Source organism: Emydura macquarii, unplaced genomic scaffold (genome assembly GCF_026122565.2).
Source record: "Emydura macquarii macquarii isolate MOO-44397 ecotype Brisbane River unplaced genomic scaffold, CSIRO-AGI_Emac_v2 contig_1790, whole genome shotgun sequence".
In the NCBI taxonomy this organism is placed as follows: Eukaryota; Metazoa; Chordata; order Testudines; family Chelidae; genus Emydura; species Emydura macquarii.
In genome coordinates this window covers 2810498-2824184 of record NW_027131927.1, presented here as the reverse complement: position 1 = coordinate 2824184, position 13687 = coordinate 2810498, and the positions used below count along the sequence as shown (strand labels likewise).

General features: G+C 51.6%; 1 protein-coding gene across 2 annotated transcripts; it reads right to left on the bottom strand.

The window, feature by feature from the left end:
* Positions 1-525: 525 nt before the first annotated feature.
* On the bottom strand, positions 526-12752 carry LOC137158775 (cytochrome P450 2B4-like). Of its 2 annotated transcripts, XM_067556648.1 has the most exons (9): positions 12569-12752; positions 11186-11348; positions 10240-10389; positions 8880-9040; positions 6815-6991; positions 5376-5517; positions 3370-3557; positions 2074-2215; positions 526-935 (listed from the first exon to the last, which is right to left on the bottom strand). In XM_067556648.1, the coding sequence occupies exons 1-9, from the start codon at positions 12746-12748 to the stop codon at positions 754-756; spliced, it is 1485 nt and encodes a 494-aa protein (XP_067412749.1). In that variant the 5' UTR covers positions 12749-12752; the 3' UTR covers positions 526-753. The 2 variants fall into 2 exon arrangements, with proteins under 2 accessions (XP_067412749.1, XP_067412750.1); XM_067556649.1 differs by lacking the exon at positions 2074-2215.
* Between the last annotated feature and the right edge of the window lie 935 nt (positions 12753-13687).

Genomic DNA, 13687 nt, shown 5'->3' with positions numbered 1-13687 from the left:
CTGATGGCTTCCTACCTGGTGGGTGCGTAATTAATATTTTTATACCAGAAGTGCCTGGGGCACCCTGGCTGAGATCAGGACCCCCACTTTGCTTGAGGTTCTGCACTCCCGTAGAGCTCACAACCTAACCACACAAAAGGTGTGTGTGTGGGGGGGGGAAACTGAGGCACAGAGAGAGGCAGTAACCTGCCCAAGACTGGATCAGAATCCAGCTCTCCTGAGTTCCAGTCCAGGGCTGGCTCCGCCCTGGCCATTGACCAACTCAGCGGTGCCCAGAGGCAAAGTCCTGCCCCAATCTGCAGAGAGTTGTTTGCAAAACCTGGGCTGGATGCTCAGGGGGCAGATCTCTCCCTTGGTCGGCCCCTAGCGATGGACACGGGGCAACATCCCAGAAGTCTTCGCTCCTCTCCTCAGCTCTCTGCTCGTTTTCGCTTCCATCGCCTAGCCTCCTTCACGCCGCGAGGGGCAAGACGTAAAGTGACATTTGACCGCCAACGACACTGGATTGTGTTTCCACTGCTTCTCTTTTATAAGGGATAATCGGCTTCAAACAGATTGCGGACAACAGAACTGTATCTAGTTCACCTCGCGCACACACATATACACACACAAAGAGAGCAGGGCTCTGCCGGGGGCAGTGAGGATACGGGCACATACACACAGACACAGAGCAATGTAAGGTCTGTGCAAGGTGCAGGACGACAGGGAGCCAGGCCCTGGGTCGCCTACCAGCCGTGGCGCGGCTGTTCGCGCTCAGCGGGGGATGAGACACAGCCGATACCCACGTGGCACCTTGCCAAAGCCCTGGTACTCTGGCGTGATGTCAATGTCCTCCGGGCAGGCTGGAGAGCTGATGGTGAAGCTCTGCAGGATGGCGGTGAAGAAGAGGAAGAGCTCCATGCGGGCCAGGCCCTCTCCAGGGCACGCCCGCTTCCCTGCAAAGAGCAGTGAGTGTTATTTGTTGGTGGCTTTTTTTATCCCCCTTTAAAGAAGATTGAGGCTGCACATTCATGGGGCCTGGATCTCAGTCATGCTCAGGTTCCTTAAGAATCCCCCCCAGGCAGGGACCTCCATGCCCAGTGTGGCGCTGGCGTCAGGCCCTTGCACCCACCCTGCGCAGAGACTGCAGAAAAGAGGGCGGATCGGGGCATGGCTGGAGCGCATTGCACTGTGGTTGGTTATTTTCTGCCCCCCAGGGCCCACAGGGGACAGATCGGGGCTGTGGCTGGAGTGCACAGTGCTATGGTTATTCTCTGCCCTCCAAGGCCCATAGGGAGCGGACTATGAATTAGAGCAGCCCCGAGGCTGCTGTAAGTGACATCAGGGACCAGGCAGCTCCAGAGTACGGGTTGCACAAAGGGGTTTAATGCCCTGTCCTGACCACCAGGACACCTGGGTTCAGCTTCCAGGCCACGGGCCAACAACGTCCCCAGGGGAATCTGTGGATACAATCGGCCCAGCCAATGAACCCGGGAGGCGCTCCCACCGATGCTGGCATGAGGAGCCCTGGTAGGAAACCATGGGGTGCCTTCCAGGAGCACCAGCACTGGGGACCCTGCTCGACTTCTGGGGCGGGTTTTGCTGAACGAAGAACCGGCAGGGCCCGACCTGAAGGAACATCTCCCCGGCTTGGCGTCTGGAGGGGGCTGGGACGAGACGAAGGAGTCCCCGTCCTTTAGGAGTCCCACTTATTGCTGACTCCACATGGCCTCCTGCCTCTCACACATGCACCCAAACCCTCGCTCCTCTGCTGACAGTCACCCAGAGCAGAGGGTCCCGGAAAGCCCTACGCCCCACTGACAGCCTCAAAATAGGGCTCTGCACAGGGGCAGGATCTACGCTGGGTGACTCTGGCCCATGGAACAGCACCACTGAGAGACGGCACTCCGAGTCTGCCCCCAGATGTATGGCCTGTGGGACAGCACCACTGAGAGACAGCGCTCTGAGTCTGCCCCCAGGTGTATGGCCTGTGGGACAGCACCACCGAGAGACGGCGCTCTGACTCTGCCCCCAGGTGTATGGCCCGTGATCGCAGTTGCTAATGGGGAGGCTGCCCAGGAGCCCAGACCCAACCTGCAGAGAAGGCCATGAATGCTGCATTCTTCTTAAATCCACCCGTCTCATCTAGGAAATGCCTGGGGTTGAAGGTCTCTGGGTCTGCAAACTGCGTGGGGTCATGCAGGACGGAATTCAGGATGGGTAACACGGTGGTGCCCTGGAGGGGAGATTTTAGACCCAGCTGAGAGGAAACATCTCCAGATATAACAGCACCGCAGCTTATGGACCTTCACTAGAGACGGAACAGTGTCAGCCTCCCAGGAGGAAAAGCCCCTTGATGACCTGGTATGTGATCCTACTAGGTGCTGGACTTGATGCCTTCTCAAAGGCCCTTCCAGTCCTACATTTCTATGATTATTATGGGGGCACCTGTGACCCCCATTGTGCCAGGTGCTGCACAGACCAGGGTGAGAGACAGTCCCTGCCCCAACTAGCTCACAATCTAAATAAACCAAGGAAGGATCACTAGCCCCAGGTTGCAGATCTTTAGGCTTGGCCATGATATAAATAAAACCCATCTCCTTAAACCATACCAGGATCACATTAATGACACCCTACAAAGGGCATTAGCAAGACTTGAACCCATGACTTTCAATTCAGCCTAGCTACTACTAGTTTAAGGTTTTAGGGGAGCCACCTACTACACTAGCAATTTACCCTAGGGCCACATGCAGTCATATCTGCCTGTGCAAGGTTGGCACACCGCACTGATCATTCTAATGGGGCAGCTTGCCTGCCCAGGTTTAGGTGCCAATGCAAGGGGCAGAGCACTGGGGAATGGGGCCAGAACTACAGCCGGCCAATCCTTTTCATCTGCAACTTTGTTTGGTGAAAAATGCAGCTTCAGCAACTCTGAAATATCTCAGGAATTCGTGGCCATCATGCCAGATTGTCCATTTTGGGGGGAAAAAAAATCTGAGAAATGTTTCATTTGGGCCTTCTTGAAACTAAATGTTTTGATTTTTTTCCATGCGAGACCACTTTTCATTTCAACATTTCCTTTTATTACTCCCAAAAATTGTTTTAAAATATTTAAAAATGGGCAAGACTGAAACAAAACCTTTTGATTTTTGTCAAAACAAAACCTTTCATTTGACAGAAATAGTCGTTTTGGTTTTTTTTTTTACTTTTCAATTCTCTGCAAAATTTTGAAAATTGTTCAGTTTCAGTCCGGCCCGAAACAATTTTTTACTCTGGCTTTTCAAAAGGCCTCATGAAAAATCTCTGATCCCATCCCCATGTTCTACCTAGAAGATTCCCAGCTCGGGTTTATGACGAAGGTTTATATGAAGAGGTTCGTATCTTGCATACCTTAGGAATGGTGTATCCCCTGAACTGCGTGTCTCCGGTCACCGAGTGCGGAACACCAAGAGGAATGATGTCGATGAATCTCTGAATCTCATGGATCACAGCATCTGTGTAAGGCATCTTGGTCCTGTCCTCCATGCATGGGGAGCGGTCCTGTCCGATCACTCGCTCAATCTCCTCCTGAATTCTTTCTGTTACGGGGCCAGCACAAGCAAAGAGTTAAGAGAAGAGCTGGGCTGAAGGTCGGTTTTCCTGCCATTCCCATCTGGGAGGAACGTATGCTGATGTGCTGGTATTTCTCAAATGTCACCCCATAAATTGTATTCAAGGCTGGGCCTGTGCCTAAGGCAATCGGTGGCTGCTCAGATGAGCTAAGTTCAATTCTTCAGTAGTCCCGTGTAAGACACAGCCACAGAGAAGGGGGCAAGCTAGACCTGGGAGGAGTGGCCTGGTCTTTAAGACATTGCACTGGGAGGGGTCCCATTCCTGGCTGAACAGAGACAAGTCTCTAGGCCTTGCTTTCCTTCCTTTATCTATTTAGAATAGAAGTTCTTTGGGGGCAGAGACTGTCTCTGTGTCTGTGCAGCTCCTAGCACTATGAGTTCTTGATCTCCTCTGGGGTGTCTTGGTGCCTGCTGAGAATAGGGCGCTCGCTAGTGACACCTGTTGGTGAACTGGGAGAAGAGCAGCACAGAGCTGCTTGAGAATGCCAGGTAGATGGAGGCTCCATAGGGTGGGAGCTCTCTGCTACCATCTGCTGGTGAGTATGGGGACAAATGGTCCACCTCTCATTTGCATTTCACCTATGTGACAGTTTAGGGGCTCTTTGGTTAAAAATCATTTAAATTTTAAGTCTGGGGATGATCAAACACTATTATCCCTGCTGGGAAATGAAAGGATAAGAGAACCACACTAAACGTGGCTAGGGTGAGGGGTCACTGTAACCAAAAGACTAGTCTGGCATGTTTGCACAAGTAGAAGGTGGACAAGGCTGAAAGCAGAGAAAGAGAGGGGGAAAGATGTTATATTGGGTGTTCTGTATGTGGGTTTTGTTAAGGGTCTTATATCTTCTGGTTTTTAATTCAAATGCTCACTATAGAGCTGAGGTATCTTTAAGAGGTGCAATAATGTACATAAAATCCTGAACCAGTGTGGGCTATAGCTGTGCAGAGAAGCAGCTTAGCTGATAGGTTCTGCTAAGGGCCTCCCTCCCTAGCCCTACTGCAGCTGGGGTAGGTAGCACACCCCACTCAAGAAGCTCTCCCTGTAGGGGCTAGAGGTGGATCTGCTTGGTGTTTGGACTCCTTGAATTTTGCACTTGGCCAGCCTTGGACAACAAATGGTGAGTGGGGCATCGCGGAGGAGGGACGTGGCTAGCTCCAAAGTGCATTGCCTCATTAGCCTCTCACAGCTGTCAGGGGAAGACAGCGGTTACCTTGTAGGAGGTGGGGTGGGAATCTTACCTCCTAGATACTGTTGATTTACTAATTGCTGACTTCCCCAAGTTTTAGTCTGTCTGCCCTTCCCCCTCGCCCTCGCTCTCTCCACCAGGTGAAGCTCAACAAATTCAGACAGGAAATCAGATTCAACATTTTAAGGCAGAGTAATTAACTGGTGGAACATCTATGCAAGGGCTGGGGAGTCCTCAATCACCAGCAATTTTCAAATCAAGATAGGCTCCAGCTCAAACAGGAATTCTCTCAGGGATGTCCCATGGCCGGTGTTATCTAGGAGGTCAGACTAGATCATTGTAGGGGTCCCTTCTGGTCTTGTACTCTAGGAATAAAGTTTTCTTTGTTTTAAACCCCCAGATTCAGCCCTTGGTTGGGGAAAGTTCTGCCTAGACAGGATGCCAGGGGAGGCAATTTAGTTTTCACAGGTTTCTGGGTGGGAGCTTCAGCTTGCATAGTTTAAGTGTTTAGACAGAGCCCTGACAGCTCTGACTTCGTCCCTTTTTGCTGCTGACATCACCAGGGTGAAGGGTCTTGTGTAATACTTCTAGTAATGACCTGTGACATCAGGGTACTTCAGCAGGACCAACAGCCCATATCTCAGGGTGGTGCTGGTAGTTTCTGTTCCAGCAAAAAATAAGTCCAGAGCCGAGAGGAGCAAATTTTCATGGTGGAATTTGGTATCTGGATTGCTTTCCTCCTAGAGACAAGGGTTACAGAGGGGAAGGCTGTGAGGTCCTTGCAGAATTGCACTGGTTTATCTAGTGGTCTGATTTAAAGCACTGAGAGAGAATGGAGTGGAATATCAAGGTGGCGTTTCCACTGTATGTGGTGTTTGCTGGCCTGTAAGTGGGAAACGGGGTCCGGTTCTGGGGCCCACTCTCCAAAGAGGATGTGGAGAAATTGGAAAGGGTTTGGTAAAAAGCTACCAGCTGGGTTTGAGGGCTGGAAAACCTGCTTTATGGAGGGGGTCTTATGCTGATTCTATTAGTTTATGCAAGAGAAGGTTGAGCAGTGACTTGATCCTGGTGGATAAGTACCTGTAACCCATTGGTGAGTGAATTTATAAGACCCTTCCCCTCTGTGTAGATCCACACAGAATATAAGTTGTTTCAGCTGCTAGCTACAGAAGCTTGTTCTTTAGCTCAAGCCAGAGCAGCTCATGCTTTTCTCTGTGGAGGTCTCAGGTTCAATTTCTGGTGTGTAGGTCAAGACTACAGCCACCACACACCTCCACCAGGAGACATTTCCAGTTCTAGACGTTTCTCTAATCTACCAGAAATGGGCAGGACAAGATCCAGTGGCTTGAAGCTGAAGGTAGATAAATTCAGAGGTGGCTGTTCTGATTTTGGTTTCAACCAGGCTTTTTTCAGGTTAGCTTCAATCGATTGGGTCTAGATCTTGGTGGGCAGCAGTTTTCCTGTCTTGTGAAAATTTTTGAGATTTTGGACCTTTTTTCCTGTCCTGAATGTCAACATTTTGAAAAGGTTCATGAATTGAAACTCTGAATAAAATGGGTCATTTTGTTTCAGTTTTGACCCTTTTTTTTTTTTTTTTTTTAAATTTAAAAACATTATTTTGTACATAGCTCAAATTTCAAAACGAAAAGTCACTTTCAACAGGAAAACTGCAAATTTTCATTTGGAAACAGGACACATGGACAATTTTGAACCTTCATAATTTTTCTGCGTTGAGAAATTTGACCCTTTCCTGTGGAAAGCTTTGGTTTTGCTGAATTAGCAGTTTTCAGTGATAAAATGTTTGGTCACTAAATTCCAAACCAGCTCTAGATAGGAACAGGTGGAAGCGAAACCAGAATCAGTGTGTCTACACGATGGATTTGCACCAGTTCAGCGAATCCGGTTTCACCAAACCAGGCCCAGGTTTCACAGGAGGTTAGGCTAGATGATCCTACCTTCTGGCCTTGGAGTCTATGAACTAGGAGTGCAAACTGGCGAGTAGACAGCCCTGCTGTCCCCGATGCTAACAGCCCTTACCTGCTGCATCCGGATGAGGAAGGCGTCTGTGTAGTCCCGCGGGGAGGACGGGTCCAGGGTCTCTTTGTGCTTCTGGACGACCCCGGCCACGTAGCGCTTCTGCTCTTCGAAGTTCTCGAAGAGCCGATTGTGAGGGCCGGGCAGGTGCCTCATGACAGCGGGGAAGAGGTTGTACAGCTGCAGGGTGTGATGAAGGGGACGTGGTGAGTGAAAAGTGGTTCCCTTGTGCGTGGGGTGAGATTTCTCCCCACCCCTCCACAGCAGAGGGTTCAGTACGAGGCCTAGGGCATGACTGAGGTCCTGTGTCAGTCACTCCTAGGCCTGGGGGTGGGGAGCATTAAGTGCCTGCCTAGCCTTTTTGGGGGGTGAGGGGGTGGGTCTTAAGTGTGGTCTGAGGGGAAGCAATTAAGTAGCACCTAGGTCGTGTGTGTATGTGGGTGGGGGGGACGTGTTAAGCAGCCTCTTGGCTTTGGACCCCTAAGCTCCAGGGGATGAATTCATCCCCGGAGAACAATTTTACAAAGCAAGTGGCGAGAGTTGTGATGATTCAGGCCAGGGCCTGTGTATCTGGTGTCTGCCCATGGCTCCGGGGCAGGAGGATGGGTCTGGGGCAGGCCAAGGGCTGGTGCAGGCAAGTGGACTTCGGTTCCTGACTCCCTGCTTGATGCTGGGCGAGTCATTAACGATGTGGCCAATGCAGCGGAGGGCGCACTTGTAAAACCTGCACCCGACACCCAGCCAGGAGGGGTCGCCAGCACGTCTGAGGACAGGGTCAGCATTCCAAATGACCTTGAGAGAATCGGTCTTAATGCAACACGGTGAAATTCAGCAAAGAAGAGTGCAAAGAATTTGCCGCGGGAAGGCAAAATCCAAGGCACAACTGCCGAATGGGGAATAGCTGGCGAGGGGGTCGCGCCACTGGGAAGGGCCCGGGGTTAGAGGGGATCCCAGCCTGCACATGAGGCAGCAATGCGATGCAGTGGCGAAAAAGGCCAGTGACGTTCCAGGGTGCAGTAACAGGAGTGTTGGATGTGAGACACGGGAGGCCATTGGCCTGCTCTGGTCGTTATTGGTAAGGCCCCAGCTGCAGTCCTCTGCCCACTTCTGGGTACCGCACTTTAGGGAAGATGAGGACAAATTGGAGAAAGTCCAGAGGACAGCAACGAAAATCAGAAGAGGTTTAGAAGACTGGACCTGTCACATGGCTGACTCATATGAGGTTTCCAGTCGGTGAAGGGCTGTTACAAAGAACACAGGAAAGAATTGTTCTCCATGCCCACCACTGGGAGGGTGAGAGGGAATGGGTTTAATCTGCAGCAAAGGAGATTTAGGTTAAATAGGAGATACTCTCGAACTCTCAGGGTAGTGCGGCATCCACGGGAAGTTGTGGGATCCCTGACACTGGAGGTTTTTAAGAACAGGACGGACAAAACCCTGTCAGGGCTGGTCTAGGTTTACTTTGTCTAGCCTCAGCACAGAGGGCTGGACTTGATGCCTTCTCGAGGTGTCCTCCAGCCCAACATTTCTATGATTCTAGGATTTTAAGTCACATCATCAATCTGTGCCTCAGTTTCCCCCTTTCTGCAAAATGGGGGTGATGATCCTTCCTCCAGCCATCTCCTCTGCTTGGACTGGAACCTCTCCCCATTCCATTCCTAACCTGCTGCTTGTACATTGTAACCCTTCCCCCCAGACCTTGGTCTGTCCCGACTGGAAGCTCTTTGGGGAAGGGACTGTGTCTCAGTCAGGGTCTGTGCAGTGTTTGGCGAGATGGGGCCCCGATCTCAGCTGCAGCTGCTCTGTGCTACCATAACACAAACAACGATGATGTGTGTACTGACCCGGTGTGTCCTTTCCCCCTCTGTTGGCTGGTCCACAGAACGGATACAAACTACTACCACTACCAGCTGAGGGAGCTGCTCCTGGTAGAGCGCTCTGTGCTTTGGGGCTGGAGGTCTCAGATCCAGTCCTGGTGATGACCCACTGGAGGGGATGTCACAGGTGGACTCAAAGAGTCAGCCTGGCCGGCTGTCACTAACCCACCCTACAGTGGCTCTTCTCCTACCTGCACCCACAAAGTGTCCACGCGCCGGAAGTTCTCCTGGATCAGGCTGAGCAGTGTCTGGAACTCCTCATCCTCATAGCTGAACCTGGACCCGAAGACCACGGAGCAGATGACGTTGGAGACGGAGCGCCGCAGCACAAAGTTGGGATCCAAGGGAGTCCCTGGTGGCAAAGGCTGAGAGTGAGTAAGCTGTGGGGTTCAGTCCCTCCGGTGCAATGGGGCTGGAGGAGCAGAGGAAGCCCACCCAGCTCAGAGAGTCCCGGCATGCGGTCGGCTCTGTGCCTCCTCTACGCCTGTGCACCGGGCTGGGGCGGAGTACAGAGGGTTGCAGGGCTGGGGATGGGCTGCCCAGATCCCCCAGGGCTGTAGCACAGCTAGTTCTTCATCACCAAGCCTGGCACCAGGATAGCAGAGTAGCAGGCGGGGGGAAGGGCATGGAGGAGCTAACCCACCAAAGTCTGTTGGCCTCCTCGTGTGAGTAAAGGACTCACATGCCTTAGACTGCAGGCAGGCAGCGTCTTTTTGTTCTGTTTGTGCAGCGCTCACCCAGTGCGGGGTGTGGTCCATGACGGGGGCCTCACGAGATGCCTTGGAGACAAGATTTACTGATGAGGGTTGGTCAAATAATTCCTCAAGCCATTTTTGGATGGAAAATTTGGTTTCCAACAAAGTGAAATTTGTTGCACAAAGCATCTGATTTTGATACTTTGCCCCCCCCCCCCAAAAAAAAAAAAGAGAGAGAGAAATATTGGTGCGGTGGTGCCTCCTGGGATGTGTAGTCCAGGTGTCACATGCTTCCATTCTCTTTTCCTGGCCTGCCTCTGGCTGAACTACATCTCCCATGATGCACCACAGCTTTCTCACGTGCGCACACACACCAAGAGAGGAGAAAGTTATGCATCATGGGAGATGTAGTCTGGCCAGATTGCCCAGTCCAGAGGTGGCCAACCCGCGGCTCGCAAGCCGCATGCGGCTCTTTGCTCAGACAAATGCAGCGCTCGGGAGAAGAGAGGGAATGAAATTGATGCACTGCCTGAGGGCAAGGTAACTGCGGCTCTTTGTCTCTCACTGGTTGGCCACCCCTGGCCCAGTCTATGGAGGAGAATGGGAGTGTGAGGTACTTGCACTACAATTCCCACAAGGCCCCGCAGCACCATTTTGGATGGATATTTCATGGTCAAAACTTTCCCTGGAAAACTCTCCAGCTCCATTAATAGCACAGGGAAAAGGAGGTGGGGATTCCTGGGGGTCTGGAGTCATGGGACTAGCAATGGGGGGATGGTGGGAGAGGGACATCAGGACCTAGTTCACGACCCACTGTGGACCAACCCCAGTTTTTGAAAATACCAAAGCCAGGAACCTTTCTTCTTCCTGAACTCCTCCAGCAGGTACTGGATTTCCTCCTGGATCCGCTCTTCAATGCTTCTCTTCCCCATCCCGAAATTCCTCAGGGTGCTGATGGCAAATCGGCGCAGCTGCCGCCACGTCTCCCCGTTGCTGAAGAAAAGCCCTGGGCACAGAAACTCACTGTGTGGGCACGCGCCTCCCAGTGAACGGGGCTCGAATCTCGGACTGTTGCCAGAAATGAGCTTCCCCATCGATCGGTGCAGGGAAAAGCTCTTCAGCAAGTGATCATGGGTAAAATGCCATGCTGCCAGTTTGCACAACTTTTGCAGTTTTTCCTTAAAGCCCCAGCTCCTGGAGTTACGTAACTAACTAAGTCTCAGCTTTTATTTCAAGAAGTTTCCACCCCAATGGGAGGGGGTGGGAGGGCAAAGCGTGAAAACGTGACCCCTAGAGACTCAAAAAAACAGAAGGTGAAAGAAAAGGATCCAAAATTCATTATTTTAAAAATAACTTGAGATTTGTGTCCTTTTTTTTAAGCCAATCTCAGGATTTTTCGGCAGCTGGCTCATGAATTTTTGAACGCTTGGGGCCGGCAAAGACTCAATCAGAGAGAATCCCAGGTTTTCCTCTCTGACTCCGTACACACCCTTCTGTCTGTCACCATCACCTGTGGGGATAGCATCTGAGCGCTTGCGTGGGAAAATCGATAGCAAGAACAAAGTGCCCCGTGAACGGCCGCCCCTCTGCCCAGGCTCCTTTTCAGGGTTAAACCTCTGCTGCAGGGGAGGGCTTTTCATTTTGATTTTTCAAAGATGTGAATTTCATCCTGGGGTCGGTTTGGCCCAGGGTTGGGTGTGCTTGGGTGGGGCAGGGTTTTCTGGGTGGGGGACAGGAGGAATCAAGGTTGGCAGCATCCAATGATGCTGCAGGCTGGTACCATGAACCAGGAAGCTGCTCACCATTGCCCTTGCTGGTCCTCTCCGCAATCGCTAACCCTTCTCGGGCACTGAATTCCTCTGCTTGGTCCACCAGGGCTTCCTTCACCACCTCATAGCCACACAGCACCACGACCCGCTGTGTCGCCAAGTAGATGGTGAACACTGGGCCGTACGTCTCCCGCAGCTGCAGCAGGGAAGCAGACGTTACTTTCGAGTACTCGGCACTCGTATCCATGCAAAGCCCTGCACCGACGTTTACTAATTAACCCTGGCTTGCGGCGGGCGGGTAAGCATCATCATCGATCCTGTTCTAGCGACAGGGGAACTGAGTCACGAAAGCAAACTGGCTCATCCCCGGCTATGCACTGAGCGAGCTGCAAACCGGGCTGGCCAAAAATGTTCCGTCTACACCTCCCTCCCCCCTGGTTGTTTTCAACACCACAAAAATGTGCTTTCCTGCAAATTTTTGAAACGTGGAAATTTGGGGCTGGAAATGTTTGGCTTTCAGTTGCCAACGTCCCCAAACTTTTCACTTTCTGACAAAAAGTCGAACCGTGTTACGAGGTGGAAAAAAACCAACCAACCAGGAAAATGTTTTTCTGATCAGCTCTGGGGAAGAGCCAGTGCCAGAACGTGTGCTTGCCAGCCGGGCGCTCACCCCTCAGACGCACGCTGGCCTGCGGTGACTGATCTACCATTGTGCTCCGCTGCAGAAGTAATTCAGCAGGTGCCGTTATTTCCTTGGTGGGCAGAGCCTTCAAGGGAATACGGTGTCTGTGGAAAATATCCCAAGCCAGCTCAAAATAATGCCCAGCGAGGGAAGCAGCCCATTAACATGGCTGCATATTAAATATGGTCAAGTGGCTGATCTATTAGACGTAAAGGCTGCACTGTAGCCAAAATAATTCAGGCTTCTGTCCCATTGCAGGCTTAAAAAGGACACATCTGGGGCCAAAGCATCAGCTGGTGTAAATCAGCACAGCTTGATTTATGCCAGTTAAAGATGTGTATAAACCGCCCAGAGCCTTTAGATCTCTGACAGAGTCTGATCAAGACTTTGGCCTGTAGAAATCTCCTCCTGTCTCTCCGCCCCCTCTGGTGCAGGGACGCAGCCCAACAGGAGGGCTTGGTCCTTTGCCCGTTGGACCGGATTTTGAAGAAGCTGCTTCCTCACAGCTCCATGTTGTTCCTTTTAGGAAGAGCTGGGAGTAGCCTTCCCTCTGGGGACACCGTGATGCACCAGGCAGAAATTCTGAGAATGAGTCATTTTAGTCAGGGCTGTCTCACTCTGCTTCCAAGAGCAAAATAATGAGAACCAGCAAGGAGCTGTGCAACTCTCCTGCCCAGCAGCTGATTCTCCTTGGGATGGGGGGAGGAAGAAATCAGCTTAGAAATTGAACTCACCACCAGCAGAGATCGTAGCAACGAAGGTCCCCGTAGCTGCAGAAGATTGCCCAGGAGGGGCAGGGGGTGTGGGCCTGGGGGAAGGTTCCCCAGCTCAGCCTTGTACCCCCTCAACAGCAGAAAAAGCAAGAAGGTTATGAGAAGGATCAGTGGGAAGGTAAAATCCTGCCAGAGATCCATGGTCAGAGAGATGGTGACTCCCTGGTGATGGGGAAAGTGGAAGTGCATGAGGACGAGGAAGTGAAATTTACACACACCCCCTGTGCCTGCCTGTCCAATAAAATGTGTGCAATGTAGCAATCAACTCAAGAGCAGGAACTGAAAAGCAATGGATAGGGAGGCAGAGTCCCAGTGCAGTGGGCCTGGAGTCACACACAGGCCTCGCACGTAGGGCTTGTTGAAAAATTTCTGACAACTTCTTTCCCGAATGGGAACACTGGCTTTTCGACTGGACAAACATTACTGCACAAAGCAGCTGTGTCCCTCCCACAATGGGTTTTTTTTCCAACCGTCGTTGTCGTCCGTTCCATCTCCCCCCCCCCCCTCCCAAGAAAAAATCGGTGACATATTGGAGAAAAAAATATTTTGTTGAGGAAAAGTTGGATTTTCCCATGGAAAATTTCGACAACAAAAAGATTGCATTTTCATTGTAATTTTCCAAGTGGGGGGGGGGGGGGGGAATTCGGACAGCTGTACTAGCAGTGTAAAGGAACCAACCGTCCCAGTTAAGTCGTGGATAGAAATTCTGGGTCCCTGATAATGGAAAGAGTTGAAAATAGCGGCACTGATGGAAAACAGGCCTGGTGGATCTCAGACATGACTTGTCATAGAATCGCTACATTTAATCTGTCCGTCTGGCACAAGCTATTACTAACTAACTAGTTACAGTTGTTTAATAATAGGGCTGGCCAGAAAAACAGGGTTACTTACCAGTAACTGTTGTTCTTCGAGATGTGTTGCTCATATCCATTCCAACAGAGGTGAGTGCGCGCCCCGTGCACGAGTCTCCGGAAGCTTTTTTGCCCTAGCAACCCCCGCAGGGTCGGCTCTGGCGCCTCCTGGAGTGCCGCGCTCATGTCGCGGTATATATGGCGCCGCCGACCCCGCGGGTCCCCAGTC

Coding starts and splice junctions, on each gene's coding strand:
- LOC137158775 (XM_067556648.1), bottom strand. CDS start 12,748: ATGGATCTCTGGCAGGATTTTACCTTCCCACTGATCCTTCTCATAACC. Junction 9,041..10,239: donor GGAGTTCAGGAAGAAGAAAG/GTTCCTGGCTTT, acceptor CTTTGCCACCAG/GGACTCCCTTGGATCCCAAC. Junction 6,992..8,879: donor TGGACACTTTGTGGGTGCAG/GTAGGAGAAGAG, acceptor CACACCCTGCAG/CTGTACAACCTCTTCCCCGC.